Source organism: Cervus elaphus, chromosome 14 (assembly GCF_910594005.1).
Source record: "Cervus elaphus chromosome 14, mCerEla1.1, whole genome shotgun sequence".
Lineage (NCBI taxonomy): Eukaryota > Metazoa > Chordata > Mammalia > Artiodactyla > Cervidae > Cervus > Cervus elaphus.
The window spans coordinates 40,718,035-40,733,940 of record NC_057828.1 but is presented as its reverse complement, the minus strand read 5'-3'; the positions used below and the strand labels follow the sequence as shown (position 1 = coordinate 40,733,940).

General features: G+C 39.6%; 1 protein-coding gene and 1 non-coding gene across 3 annotated transcripts in view; both read right to left on the bottom strand.

Moving 5' to 3' along the window:
- Positions 1–1,445: 1,445 nt before the first annotated feature.
- Positions 1,446–15,906, bottom strand: part of LOC122708144 (dimethylaniline monooxygenase [N-oxide-forming] 1-like) — a 29,378-nt gene continuing 14,917 nt past the window's right edge. The window contains exons 3-9 of one of the 2 annotated variants that reach the window (XR_006345018.1): positions 13,868–14,030; positions 10,108–10,250; positions 6,858–7,057; positions 4,753–5,108; positions 4,008–4,080; positions 2,824–2,927; positions 2,019–2,055 (exon numbers count right to left, since the gene is read on the bottom strand). Coding sequence is in view for 1 of the 2 variants with exons in the window: in XM_043924287.1 (XP_043780222.1) it covers positions 1,865–2,207; positions 4,008–4,080; positions 4,753–5,108; positions 6,858–7,057; positions 10,108–10,250; positions 13,868–14,030 (1,278 nt within the window). In the remaining variant the exon portion in view is untranslated. Of the gene's footprint in view, positions 2,208–2,823; positions 2,928–4,007; positions 4,081–4,752; positions 5,109–6,857; positions 7,058–10,107; positions 10,251–13,867; positions 14,031–15,906 lie in introns of both variants that reach the window. The other variant, XM_043924287.1, reaches the window with a different exon arrangement.
- On the bottom strand, positions 12,402–12,506 carry LOC122708400. Its single transcript, XR_006345180.1, has one exon. It is a non-coding gene; the product is annotated as a small nucleolar RNA U13 (small nucleolar RNA).

Below are 15,906 nucleotides of genomic sequence, written 5' to 3'. Positions count from 1 at the left end.
GTCCTACAAGATTGCTTTCTCTTCAGATGTCCATCATGAGCCCAGGTTGTCACCTGTGCTTCTGAGAACCAGCTGTAGGTAGGAAGCTTCAATGAGCCCCTAATTGGGTTCAACAATTTGCTAAAATAATTAGTGCTTTTGTGAACTAGTTTGGCTCCCAGAACTCAGAGAAGCATTCTATTTATAGATTACTAGTTTATTATAAAAGGATGATATAATTTAGGAATAGCCAGATAGAAGAGATACACAGGGCAAGGTAGGTGGGAAGGGAATGGAATTTCTATGTCCTCTCAAGGGCACCATTCTCCCTGAATCTCTATGTGTTCACCAACTTGGAAACTCTCTGAACCTCATCCTTTTTGGTTTTTACAGAGGTTTCATTACACAGACATGATTGATTAAGTCACTAACCATTGGTTATCGATTCAACCTCCAGCCTGCCTCTCCCCTCCCCACAGATCCAAGGGGTGGAAGGAAAGTTCCAATCCTCTAATCACATGGATGGTTCTTCTGGTGATTGGCCCCCATCTTTAGGTGTTTTCCGAGAGTCACCTCATTAACAAAAGATATCTTTATGTTCTCATCACTTAGGAGATTTCAAGAGTCTTAGGAGTTCTGTGCTGGAAATGAGGAGGAAGACCAAATATACAGTTGTTATTACATATCACAATATCACATATGTTAAGAAGTGAAATAGGTTAGAAGTGTTAGAAAATGGAACAAAAAAGAGGAGCTGGAAGAGCAGACCAGAGTGGAAGAGACACAAACTGCATCTCTTCTTACCTACACGACTCAATCCTGAGTCCGTAGGTTTTGAATTTCCTCCAGTGTGCAAACCATGGGCCTCTCTGTGAGGTGAAGTGTGCCATCTAAGCCCCTCAGTGAGATAATGTGAAGGCAACACCTTTTCTGGCTGAGTCACATTCTCAAATGTGTAACTGTGAGAGAGGATCCAGGGTTGGTATAGCTTGGTCAAAAACTGCTTTAGACACGGTGTTTGCCTTTGCTCTTCTTTTCCTGTCTTTTCTTTCTCCTATTATCTCTCTGTGAAAGACTTCTCAGCTCTGTCTTTTCCAATTGGATTTGGTTGACTCTTAGAAGAGGCAGCCATTTGCCTCTTTAAGCAGAGTTGTAAAGGTGTATGTGAGTGGAAGATGTTTTTCCTTTGGGTGCTGGAGGCTGGTTCCAAGAGTGGGTGGAGGTGGTTGTTTTCTGTGGAATAGATCTGATTGGGTTTGTTCTTATGTCAGCTGAAGACCCTGTTTGGTTGAAGAGTGTATTATAGGGGGATGGGCACTTCTATGCAGGTACATTCCTTTAGAAACACTCCAACCAAGTCGTTGACACCTCCCATCCTTTTATGGTCTTTATTAATAGACTTCTCATCCCCGTCTCGCTTTTCCCCAACTCTTAAAAAGAGAATTAAAGACCACTCAAAGTAATCCTAGGCTTTTGCTTTCTTTTTATTTTTAATCAACTGATACCATAAGAGTGCCATTTTAATACAACCAAATCTTTCATGAAATATTGAATTTTATTTGAGATATATGAAAATAGGAAAGAGGTCTAATTTGTCAAAGTGGTGTCTGAGACAACTCTCTCTTCTAAAATGAACCTGGAACCTTCCAGCAGCCTTCAAATGCACAGAAATCTTGGTTATCTTTCTCTAGCATTAGAAGCAGGTGGAGCTGGGAGACACTCAGGAATACTAGTGGGCTCTCAAGCCAGCCAGGGAAGGGGAAGGGGTGGCTTTCATTGCTCAGATATAGATTATAGTCATGAAGGCAAAGTTGTTGCAGTGGGGGAACCAGATTGCTGTCCATCTACTCTGTGCATTTGATAGTTTATTTAGGTAATTTTTTATTTATAGGAAAATCAGGAAAATGGCCACAAGCAAAGCTAGAAAGCTGAAGAGTTTAAGTAAGCTTGCGAAGAGAGATGGGGATTCTTGTACAATTCGAGTTTTGGTGGCCTTGAATGTTCGGTCCCACTGGGTCATGATAGCATTTCGGGCTCCTTCCCATTTCCCTGGACCAGTCAAACGGAATTGGTATGGTGTGCATGGGCCAAAGAAGATGGCCAAAGCCAGGCGTGGATCCGTCAGGAGCAGAGAGAACAGGTTGGGCTTTGCATTGATAGCGGTCAGGAGTTCATCTACATATGTGATATAATCGGTTTGCAAAGCTTTGCAGTAACACAAGCCAAACCTTTATAAAAGGAAGATTGGGATAAAGAAGAAAACAAAAAGATTAAATAATGGTAACCTTAAAACAAGTAAAAGTGCCAGAAGTAAACAATGAGGCCACAAAATTTGAACTGGTTTCTGTATTCTTCCCTCCACGCCCATAGTTGTCAAATGGTCTCATGGTATTGTTTAAATACAAGATAGATCCTGTGAAAAAACACTCTGTACACATCGTTTGTCAAATGCTGATAATGAATCTAGTATTACTTTAGTTCTATTGTTAAATGATTAGCAATTTCTAGCAAAAAAGGTTTTATATAATTTTACTATTCTTATATCTTCCTAAAACTCAATTATTGCTTGATTTGTATAATGTGAAAAATCACAAAACTCAGTAGGGTGAAATTCTGTGTAATGCTGGTATTAATCTTTAATTAATTAATCCCTCGACTGACCAAAGTGACAAAAGCTGTTGCTTCATGTAGTTCTAATTAGTGATTTATGTTATGCTAGAATTGCATAATGGAGATCAAATCATATCCCAGGTTGAGAATGAAGAAGAGACACTGGAAGTGCTTTTATAATTTTGGGATTTAGGACTTTGACAAGGATAGTAAAACATTTGAAGTTTGGAAATATATATGAAGGAGAAAAGTGGTGTTTCTTAAAGGCAGTGATTTTAAGTCTTTTTTCTCGGTCACAAACCCCTTCTTTTTCCCAAGTGAAAACTATATGTCAAAGTCTGAAACATAAACAGTAAAACAGAGAAAATCAGAGGTGCTTTAGGATTAGGAGCTGGGGAGAGCAAGAGTCCTTCCCAGCTGGCCATCTGCCTTCCACTGTCCCTGGCCCTTTGTGGTAGCCAAAAAGCAGAGCGCAAGTGGAGACCTCTCTCTGGAGAAGGGCCGACAAACTTGTTCTGCAAAAGGCTAGATGCTAAATATTTAAGGTCTATGAGGGCCATGTTACAGTCTCTACCTCAGCTAGTCAACTTTACTGTCCTAATGCAAAAGCAGTCTTAACCAATACTTAAATTGAGTCTGCTCAGTCGCTCAGTTGTGTCTGACTCTTTGCAACCACATGGACTGTAGCCGCCAGGCTCCTCTGTCCATGGGATTTCCCAGACAAGAATTCTGGAGTGGGTGGCCATTTCCTTCTCCAGGGGGTCTTCGCCACCCAGGGATCAAACCTGTGTCTTCTGTATCTGCAGGCAGATTCTTTACCAGTGAGCCACCAGGGAAGCCCAAACTTGAGTGGGGCTGTGTGCTAATAAAGCTTTACTTATGGCCACAGTGATGTGAATTTTACAAAATTTGCACATATCATAAAATCTTCTTCTTTCTAGTGATTTAAAATAGGAAAATAGGTGGTTGGCAGATTTGGTCCATTGGCCCTGTTTTGACTCCTGTTCTAGAGTGGCCGTCTGAATAAAAACAGGAGAGCTGAACGTGGATTTGCTGAAATGAATGAATGAGCAGACCCTTTGGTGTCAGAGTGGATAAACACAACAGTTTGCCTTCTGATTATGGATAGAAGTATAGAGTAATATCTGGTAGATAAGGATTAATTACATTTGGTTTAGGATATAAACTCCACGTCTCCATGTCATGCTAGATGATCATGGTCTAAAGTGAGGGTTTAGGATGTTAAAACCTCAGTTTCCTTTTCCTTTCTTTCCTTAAACAGGTTAGCTTAGTCTTTTTTTCCCCTCCTTTTGAGTCTTAGCTGCTTCTTTTTTCTCCAGTGTAACTCACACCATTCTTTGCTCTTGCTTTACCAGTTTTAGTTGTGATTCAAAAAGAATGCATAGCACTTAACTTACCCACTGGGCTTGTTTTTTTTTCTTTCATTAACTTCCTCGATCATTATGCTTGATGGTGGTAACTTAATCACACCTATAAAGCAAACAAATAAACAAAAATGCAATGTAACTTCAGTGCTTACTTAGCAGGCAAAGATGCTTTACTACTGCACATCTTTTATTTCTACTACTGAGCAAATTATCTGTTCTTTTGGCAGAAATGTTAGCAGAGTAATGTTAACTCCTGGTGATTATGCCACCAGTTGAAGAGATAAGAATCAAATCCCCTCACTACTTATTTGATATTGCAGAACCTCACAACTGGCTTGACTGAATTTGTCATTCAATTGATTGAGCTTTTAAAATGTTCAAATGTTCATTGAACCAGTTGATTCAGTCAGACTAGCAGCTGATATTTTTTGATCCATGATTTATCTTTTGTGCTTGTACTGGCACAAATTCATTATGATATTGTAATTCAGTGAACAATAGATGAATTTGCTTTAAAAAATTCTATTATTTTAGATGGGAGGTGGGAAAAGTCTCAAAATTTCCAGTATCTAAATTGACATGGTAAACTGAACACATATATCCTGTTATTTCTTTTTTTAAAATTAATTTATTTTAATTTGGCCACACCACGTGGCTTGTGAGATGTTAGTTCCCCAACCAGGGATTGAACCTGAGCCCTCCACTGTGAAATGAGGAGTCGTAACCCCTGGACTGCCAGGGAATTCCCATGTTCTCCTATTTCTTATACACTTACCTTTCAGGACCCGAACAGCCCATCGAGCTTGTGTATCCCCTGTGGGTAGTATGGAGCCCAAGGGTTTGATGAGACCAATGACAGCCAGGGTTGGCTTTGGTAGATGTGCAGGAAAGATGTACTTGTATAGCGATGCCTGGCCATCTTCGACTTTCACTACAGTCTCGTCAAGGAAGGGGAAATCAAAAGTGTATCCAGTGGCAAAAACAATGATATCGATGGGCTCTTCCTTTGGGGTGTTGTTAAATACGACAGAGTTTTCCTTCACTTCCTTAACACTTGGCTTGATGAGTACTTTCCCAGTGATGATACGGCCTGGGAGCTCGTCATTTAGCACAGGCTCTCTTAGTTGTACCCTAGACATTAACATGGATAAGGAAGAGATCTGCCAGGAACTGATGCAGTCAGCCCGCCCTCCTCCTCCCCTTCTCCTCTTCATTTTGCGACTTGCCCCTCAGCTAGGCAGGAGGTGACAGTACTGTGGGAAGTTACCTTTGTGGGAGTGGCTTCATGAACGACCAAGAAGGATGATGGAACCATGCTTACCATTTACAAGAATTTAGAAGCCTGGGGAGAAGGAGGTCAGAATTTTCTCTAGCTCTACTTCTCCTGCTGAATTCTAGCATTCAGTTATCCCTGTCATTTTAGAGATAGCTGAATGCTGAAGGACCACAAGGGAAACCAGGGACTTCTCTATGTGCTGAGAAATGCTAGAAACTCTTTCCTCCTCAGAAGCAATTGTACAAGGAAAGTATGCATGTGTTTAAAAGGAACAAGGGCAGAATTAGCTTTTTCTGGCTATGCCTTTGGAATCACCCTTTTCTGGCTGTGTCTTTGGAATCACAAAGCAAATGCTTTGCTGGATGATTTTAAGTAAGCTGAGTCATTTTGGGCTTATGGTGAATGCACAGAAACAGACAATGTGATCAAATGGAGGGAGCTCTGGAGCAGGAGGTAGTAAGGGTGGCTTTGTGTCCAAATGTTTATACTTAACAGAGCTTGGGAAAACCATTTCATCTTTGTAGGCTTTCTTTTATTCACCTGTAAAATAGGGATACTAATACTTGCCATCCTTGTTAGTTGATTGGGTAGGGTGAAGAACATATGAAATAGTATATTTCTAAGAACTTTGGAAATGAAAAAGGATTGGCTAAATCTAACAGGGAAGATATTACAATTCCTCAGGCTTCTTTTACATTTTCTAGGCTTTGTGGGATTAAATAAAGTCTTTTGAGTGGCCATTCAGGCTAAATCAAGCTTATGGTAGGAAAGGCTCTGGTGAAAAGTTTAAAACTCCTAGGGGACCTGAAGTTAGGCAACAGAAGAGGGTAGGTAAGAAAGGAAAATAATGGAGACAATAGCAGGACTAGAAGAGCAGGGAGAGAGGAAGGTGTATGAGAGAAGGATGAAGAGACCCAGAGGAATGAAGTACATGTAGTAGGAAGGGGGCTGTCTCCCAACCCTGGTGGCTTGGGTGCCACCTGATCAATCCTGGTCCAGAGTGGAATCTGGGGGAAGATCAGACAGGATCTCCAGGCTGTGGTGCTACCCTGGCAATGGAATATCATTGTACAGAGTCAATGAATGAGGAAGTAAAATAAAACCACTGGTACTTGTTAATGGGCTAAGTAATGGGTTGTAACTGAAAGGATAAGACTGAAATCAAGGTCATCGGAAGAAGGCACTGTTTTTTGAAAGATGGTGAAGGATTAAATTTTTCCCACACTGTGAAACAGGCAAATGTGTTGTTTTTGTTGGAAGAGTCATAGACAAATAATTCTCTTTTGATTGCTGCAACTAAGGTTTATGTAACTTGCCAAGGTCACAGAGTCTGCTTGGTACTAGATTAACTTGGGCAAGTGACTGAATTTCCCTGTCTTAGTATACCCACTCTGAAAGGGAGGTTATATGGTTTACTTTAAAGGGTTGTTGACAGTTATGTATCACATAATTCTACTTACCAAGCACTGAAAACAGTTAGCCATTATGACTAAGTAATTTATATGAAGTTTTCCTTCATACTCAGTCTTGTTGCTGTATTATGGCTGCTGGAAGGACCAATGCCCCTTCTCCCTAACAGCCTTCTGCAGCCCCTCTGCATTTACCTGTCTTCTGGTATTAAGCCATAATTTGCATGATTGAACCAGCTGTTCATCCTTTTCGCTATCAACCAATTCACAATTGGAGTTGGAAGAGAATTTCTGAATGTGTTCTGAAATCGTGTCATGAAAACCATGTCCCATGGGTACCCTGAGTCAAAGACACGGCTGATCGCCCATGCCCCTCCGGTGGTGCTGAGGAACACCTAGAAGCAATCAGAGAGGTCACTCACTTTGACACAGTGAACAGGGCTGGTTCTGTCAGAGATTATTTTCATGAGTTGAAAGGCACCAAATAGCCAGCCACCCCCAAAATACCTCCCTGACAAGATAGTTTTGGCTTCTCTAACTCCTACTTTATTCTTTTGAGATAATGGTTTGAGTATCTAGAGTATTAAAATGCCTTAGCACATATTATTGAGCACTTTTTATCTGCCAGGCTCAGTGCTAGACACCATGGTGAATTATATATTGTGGTTGGCCATAGGAACTTAGAATCTCATGTGAGAAGATAGTGAATAGGTGATAACAACTTTGTATGCTAGTGACTATAGGCAAGAGTAGGGCAAGGATGCAACTGAAAGTTGTCTGCAGGGACTTCCCTGGTGGTCCAGTGGTTAAGACTCTGCCTTCCTGGATCAAACCCATGCAGGAAGCACAGGTTTTATCCAGGGAACTAAGATTCCACACGCTGTGCAGTGCAGTTAGAAAAAAAAAAAAAGATGTCTGCAAAGGGTTTCAACATAAAGCATTGTTAGAACTGATAGTAAAATTCAGTAATAAAACTAGTTTTGGTGGATTTTTAAAAAACAGATTATTTGACTAGTTGAGTTTACCAGCTGACCTAGTTCATTAAGCTAATAGTTACTTTGGAACCTATACAACAAAGAGTTGTCTGTATAACTTTTTAAAATTGAAAAATTTAGTCAACCGATCTGTTGCTTTGCAAATACAAAACAACTGGTTTAATGCCCGTTTTCTCTTCCAATAAACTGGGGCATGGTGGCCATAGCTGCAGTGTTACTGCCTTTATGATACATTTTGATTGACCTTATAATACTGGAGTAGGTAGCCACTCCCTTCTCCAGGGGATCTTCCCCACCCAGAGATAGAACCTGGATCTCCTGCATTGCAGGCAGATTCTTTAGCATCTGAGCTACCAAGGAAGCCTCATAATATGATGGAGCCTTATGGTGGCAAGAACTATAAGCACATCAGTAATTCTGACATTAGACATATTTGCACCTGCCTTTCTTCATCATGATGAAGAATCAGTTATGATATTTTGGTAGAAATGAATTATATTCTGAAACAAGGGAAGTTTCTTTGTCAATATAGAAATGGTGTGTGCCAAAGCATGTTTTCAGATTGAAGAAATTTCCAGTGGTTAGAGAAATAGAAGTAGTAATATGTGACTCAGATGTGTTGGTCATTGTGAATGGGCCTATGCTGATTTTTGCTTCAGAACCTCCTTTTCCTTCCTTCGGGATAACTCTACCAAATTGCTAAGTCTCTCCAAATCAGTCAATCAATCATCAAGTTCCTTCCTTAAAGTTCCAGAAAGGAACACACTCCCAATTCTTTTTCCTCATACCTATTTTCATTCTTGCAATTATTGATCTAATTCTTTACACTTATTTACATGACATCTGTTTTCCCCATGACTATACCATCTATGACAGCAGGAATCCTGTTTGATTATTCTGTTCTCCCGTGTATCCTCCATGCCTGGCACAACATTTGGTATAGCAGAATTCAACAACTAATATTGATTTGTTACCTGAATGGCTTTCAATGAGTTCATAGCATAGTTGGAAAGAAAATACACACTATAAATAATACATACTATATATTTTGCCTGTATATAAAAGGCAATTGCCCTGCCGCGCTAAGTGGCTTTAGTCATGTCCAACTCTGTGTGACCCTGTGGACTGTAGCCCGCCAGACTCCTCCATCCATGGCGATTCTCCAGGGAAGAATACTGGAGTGGGTTGCCATGCCCTCCTCCAGGGGATTTTCCCGACTCAGGGATTGAACCTGAGTTTCATAAGTCTTTTGCATTTGGCAGGCAGGTTCTTTACCTCTAGCGCCAACTGAGAAATCTCAAAAAATGAGCAATACCAAGAATTCAAAGTGCCATCCAAGGAGTGTAAATTTCAGTTATTACATCAATTCATACTGGAGAGATGATTTTGTGTTGGGTAGAGGTGTCTGGGAATGTAAATGTAAGTTGTCATAAAAGAGAAAAGGGCACTGCAGAAGGGAGGGCTATGGTGTGAGTGAAGGGGAAAATTGAGGCTTGGGGGTGGGAAAGGTCACAGAGTAGACCAGTCGGCATTCAGTTGATGATCATGTGGGAAAGCAGTGCAGGATAAAGTTAAAATGGCAGATCTGGACCAGGTGATGGAGAGCCCTGTAATTAATGATTTTTTTCTTTTTTTAGGTAGGGAGGAGTTGTTAGTTTTTTAACGTGAGTGTCATAAGGAGAGCAGGCTTTTCAGAGGATTTGTTTCTTGGTGGTTGGGGGTCTGGATGGATTGTTGTGTGTATGGGGCTGGTCTGGGGCAGGAGTCCAGGCACTTAAGGTAGGATTAGGAGCAGGGGCTTTGAATGGAAGAGACTTGGGTTTGAGGACTGGCTCTACCAGCTGCTGGTGGTGTGCCTTTAGGCAGCTTGTTTAACTCTAGGTTTCAGTTGCTTCACTGGTGGTTAGGGAGTCTTGTACCTACTTCATGGCTTGTTTTGATGATAGGCTGAGGTCATGCAGTAAAGCCTTTAGTGCTGTTCTTGGTACAGAGTAAGCAAGCCCCAGTAATAGTAACTCTTCCCATAATTGTGAGAAGGAAAGTGTAACAGATTCCACGTGAGGTGGTATGGACCTGATGAGGATGGTGGCAATCAATAAGGAAAGGAAGGAGCAAATGGGAGATCTTAGTAAGAAAAAATTAGCCAGAATTTTCTGACTAATGGGACTGAGTAAGAAACAGATTCTTCCTGTAACTCATTTTGGCTGGGAAAATAGCAAAAATAAGAAGTCAGAGAACCCAAATTTTTGAGGAAAAATGATACAATATGACACCTGGAATTTATAGTAACATTTATGAACATTCAAGAAAAAAGTACCTAAAAAATCTGTTTGTGTGTGTGTGTTTTAGGAATTTTTTCCTTTCATTATCTATCATGGTGTCAGACACAGTTTGCTTGAGGCATGCATCTTAAGATAAAGCTCCTCATTAGGTAACACCAAGAACCATACCTTCTTTGCCAGGTGGCTGGCCTCCACAGCAATGTCTGTGCCAGAATTTCCCATTCCAATAACAAGAACGCTCTTGTCCCTAAATATATCTGGATGTTTATACTCTCGGCTGTGGAAATACTGGCCTTTAAAAGTATTTATACCTATAGAAAAAAAAAAGGAAGTCAGATAGAAAATTTACAAGATCTGTGAATGAAACACACACATTATTCAGCTAATAACATCCTTTTGATGGGTGATTTAGGTTGTTTTAATAGCATACTCAATTTTAAGAAAATCTGAAACACGGATACATAATTATGCAAGATACAGAAATTGGTGAGTGATTATTTATTTAATAGAGATACTTACTCCATCTCACTAGATGGACCTCTAGTTTTACTTATTAGATGATTACTAAGTTAAAATATCATGGCACTATAAAAAAACCCACCCCCCCCCAACCCACTGGGGATTTCAAAGTTTTTGAGCATGAGCCACCCATCCTTCCTTTGCCCTGCAGTAAACCATTTTCTGCTAAAAACAACAACAACAACAAAAAAACAAAAACAAAAAAAAAAAAAGAAGGAAAGAAAGAAAAAAAAAGCATGGCATTAAGACTTATTAAGCTGAAGTATAAGAAGTCCTTACTTTTTAAAATTTGATAGAAATGAATGGGACAGAAATACTCTATTTGCTAATATTTGATTATTTAGAAGTTTTCATAAGCAAGGAGAAAGAGCAGAGAAGTTAAAGTGAACTATGAGTCAGTGCTTCCACTCTATTCAGCAAACTTTTTGGACCCCTCTTATGTGCCAGACACTGTGCTAGATGATATGGGAAATAAGAAATAAAAATATGGGACTTTCCTGGTGATCCAGTGGTTAAGAATCTGGCTTCCAATGCAGGGGATGCAGGTTCACATCCCTGGTCAGGGAACTAAGATCCCACATGCTGCAGGGTCACTAAGCCTGTGTGACACAAGAGAAACTTGAGTGCCACAGCAAAGACCCAGTGCAACAAAAATTTTTTTAAAAAAGGAAATAAAAGTATGGTCCCTATTTGAAAGATCCTTGTGTGTTCGCCTTGGTGACTGATGGTAACTCAGGCTAGGTTTGCTGAGCCAGCCAGAGTTGGCTCAGAGAAAAAGGAGATATGTTAGTTATACTGGGATCAGAGCTATTTGAATTAGATAAGACATCTCAGTTGATGCCAAATCTCACTGAAACATCAAATGCTTGTGGAGGGTTTTGGAAAATACTCTTAGGTTGCATAAAACGATCAAAAGCAATCCTGTACAAAGAACATTTTTTTTTTTTTTTAAAGAAAATATCACAGTACATCTAGATTCTCAGTGAATTCTCAGGATATGGATGCTGTGGCACATTAGTGGCACATTACTGGGCCTTAACCAAGGCCCAGTAACTCTTTATTTCACCTTAAATCTTTAGAAATCTAACATGAATCTCAGTTAAAACCCAACCACAATCTAGATCATAAAGTTTAGCAATAATGCAATCAAATTCAAATATTGACTTAGCTCAATATTTGACCCAATATGGATCCGAGAACTGCCAGGAATGGAGAGCTGGACAAGTTTAATGAGAATAATAGCATTATCTATGAATGTTAGATTATCTTAGATTATCTCTGGATCAGGCTCTTTTGGATCACAAGTGGACAAATATGAGACTCTGTGGCTTGAGTCTTCTCTCAGACTAATACTTTCCCCACTTATATTACAGGAGAACAGAGCAAGAACTTTTGTTAGGTGAAGTGGCTGTGTTAGTAAACAGCTGAATGTATATGGTTTCTGAATTAATAAAATAAGTTACTTTGGGAAGTTATATATTTATTCCAACTGTAATACCTATTATATTTACTAAGACTTTTTGGAACACTTTCTTCTTGAATTGCCTCCAGAACTCATGACATGGTTTTTTGAATAGCTTAAATGAGTTTAATTTTTGTGATGATTAACACCTACTCCAGGGTGTGTGTAAGTCTGCTATGGGGCAGAGAGAGAGATGATGAGGTTTGGAGGACTCCATTTCAAGTCTAAAGTCATGAAATTTTAGTGCTCAAAGGCTCCTTAACAATAATTCAGCCATGGATTTGAAATAACCAATTGGTAGTGGCTGGTAATATGGATATTGAGAAGGATGGCAAATACTGTAGAGTTCTGTTTGCTTGATTTGTGATATATAATGTTGGGTAAGATAGGTAAAACCCCTCAGTTTCTAGGAAGGAAAACAGAGGCTTAGAAAGGTTAAGTGTAAAGCCCAAGATTATATAGCTTTTTTTCCTTTTTTAAACATCTGATGGGTAATGGGTTGGTGTCCTAACAAGGTTTAGGAGGCAGCACATGTCATGCAACAACGTGAACACCCAATCATCATGCCCATGAACTACTAAAGGATCATAGCTTCTTAATTGTATAACCGGGAATCTATACCTCCTGGGTCCCAAGCTCTTCTTATTTAAACTGAACACATTGGCTCCATTGCTTTCAAGCTATGCTTTATCCTAATCTGACCTGACTTGAGTAACATCTGCAGGGCAGGTCCAGGACCATTTCAAGTACATGAATTTGTTGTAAAGTGAGTATTGCTGTTACTACAGGCCATATGTAGACTGGGATCACTCCACTGGACCCCTATAAAACTCATTTCATTCCTTTCACGCAGGCTATGTGTTGTCTTATCCACTTCTGTATTCTTAGCAATAAACACAGTGTACTCTCTATGTCAGGAAATTCTCTGGATTCTTGGAGTGATCCAGTACCAGGCACTCCTATTGGGAGTTGGAGTAACTTGCCTACTCAGGGGTTTTCTCTGTAGGCAAGAAATGGGTAAGGTGGAAAGAATTCATAGTCGAATGCATTCAAGCAGAGGCTGTTGAGTCTTTCTCAGGGATGCTGAAGAGTTTCCTGTATCAGGAAGAAGGCTGAACTGCGTTCCAATTCAATGATTATAGTCTATGACAGTTTTCAGGGTGTGTTTTATCTTAACGTGGCCTGACTTCAGTAACCGCTGGGAGCAGACCAAGTATCATTGGAGGTAGATGAATTAATTGTGAACTGAGCCTTGTGATCACTGTGTCATATTTAGATGATTCGGATTAAAATTTGCTTAAGTTTGAACCTTTTGAATCCTGTGCTGCAGATTAAATAAACCAAGCCACTGGATTTTCTATTCCCTCTGAGTTGTAATCCAATTGAAGTTTGACATAAATGAATCATGGTTGCAAAAGCCAGATGAAGAAACTGAGGCCCAAAGATATCTTAATTTGTCTCCCAAGACTCATGCCCCTGGTGACTGTTACCCAGTGCCATAAACCTTTGATCTAGGTAACTGCTGTGACCCATAGACACAAACAAATGAAAATCAAGTTATTTTTTCCTTTATTCACAGATTGATGCTTGTGACCTCTCCTCTCACCTTTGTCAATGCACTACTGCTGTGTCTAGCAAACGGTCTAGGTCTCCCGTGTCTTAGAAGGTTTTCTGGTGCTGCCAGTCACTTAGAGATGGACATTGAACTTCAGTGAAGCATGAAACTGCTTCATAGTTATTCATTCTACTCTTTGGTACTCAAAACTTGTTTGAAACTGATGAAAGCCAGAATCTGGCCAAATAGCGCTGGTCAAGGGAAAAAACCCTCTTACCTCACTACTTTAACTATTTAATGGAGGAGATCAATAGGAATTTATTTCCAAAACAATCCAGTATCAGGGTGGCTCACATAAGACAAATTAAAGTCAGTTGTAGAAAGGGCTATACCTGGAAAGGAGTCCAGTGGTAAATACGGATTAGTAAGAAAACCAGTGCAGACCATGACAGCATCAAAGATGGCTGACTCTTGCTTCCCTTCGCGCAGAGTGACTACCTCCCACTGGCCTGTGGCAGTAAAATCTGGGCGTTTTCTTACACTGTAGACTTTTGTCTGAAAAGAGAATCATAGACATGGTTAATAGTTTTCAAGATTCCAGAAAGGGCTTGCTGGCTGACATGCCAATTATTTCAAATGTTCTTGAGCACAGACTAAATATAATAAGCATAACCCTAGACACTGAATTGGGCTCTCAGGTTAATCACAATTTTCTGGATGGAAGTATTCTAAACTTAGAGTTGTATAGGGGTATTGAAGAGAGGTGGTCAGGTCCAAAAATTTTAAGTGATTTGCTCCAAGTCTCACAATGTGTGATAGAACCAAGACTATAACACAGGTCTTTCTGTGTTTTTAAAGTTCTTTTTCTGCCGTATCTAGTTCTTACAGAAACAACTCTGTTTTTTCAACTTTAAACTTTTTATTTTGTATTGGAGTATAGCCAATTAAAAATGGCGTGTTAGTTTCAGGTGAACAGCAAAGGGACTCAAGAGACAGTTCTTTTCAACCGTTCCTTTAAGAGAGACATGGATAGTATATAATTGAAAATATAAATCTGGTCACAAGTATCTTAGCTTATGAAAGGCCTTATAGGCTATGGTACTGAAGTTTGCCCAGACTGAGGGAACTATGGAAGAGTGCTCATTTTATGGGTGAATTTCTGTGGAGTTGTCTGAATTTCAATACAGTTGATTGTTGAACAACATGGGTTTGAACCGTGCAGGTCCACTTATATGTGGATTTTTAAAAAACAGTAAATATTACAGTAAACAGGATTCATAAGTGTTTGGATCCATGGATGTGGAACTGTGGATGCAGAGACAGCACAAAAATGGAGGAAATGGGAGATTTCCATTGTGCAGAGTTGGCACCTCTAATCACCCATGTTGCTCCAGGGTCAACTGTAGTCTATTTTTGTTCTCTTCGAGTACATGTATGTCCATGGGTACTAGGTTCTGATTCAGAAAATATATAAAAGAAATTTACAAGTCAAATTTAAAAGCATAAAAGAGACTTTGCTGCCTCATTTTCCTCTTCAGGTTTCAAAGAGGACAGGCTTCTCAAGTCCCACTTAATGGTTCACTGTCTAGTTTATCATACTTGAAGTGCTTGTTGGGGTCTACATTTGTATTAGCAATCGTCTTTTTAAAGCACAAATTTTCAGCTAATTAAAAGATCATTCAAAATAAAATTTATTTTTATCTTGAAAATGCTGAATTTATCATTGAAAACTTGGAAATGTATAGAGAGGAAGGCAAAACAAAACCTCTCACAGACAGCTGCTTGCGTGTACTTTCTTAAAACTTTGGTGAACATCCAGTTTTATATGTTTTTAAGTTATTTTAAAACAGGCTTGGAAAGCATGTAGCAAAGGAAATGCTTCAGGATCAGAAATTCTGATACATTAAAGAATATTTTTGTGGAGTATATCCATTGATTATGGTAGTTTTATTTTTACTCTATCCCATGGAAGATAAGGAAGTGGGATGAAATAGTCTTTGGACAACTTGAGTACTTTTAATTTTCTCCAGTTTTATTGAGATATAATTGACATATAACAGTGTAGAAGTTTAAAGTGTACAACCTAATGATTTAGACATGTGTGCATATTATAACATGATTACCACAATAAGTTTAGTTAACATTTATCACCCCACATAGTTACAATTTTTTTCTTCTGATAAGAACTTTCATGATCTATTCTCTTAGCAACTTTCAAATATACAGTATGGAATGATTACCAATAGTGAAGTCACTCAGTCGTGTCCAACTTTTTGAGACCCCATGGACTATAGCCTACCAGGCTCCTCCATCCATGGGATTCTCCAGGCAAGAATACTGGAGTGGGTTGCCATTTCCTTCTCCAGGGGATCTTCCTGACCGAGGGATGGAACCTGGGTCTCCCGCATTGCAGGCAGACACTTTAACCTCT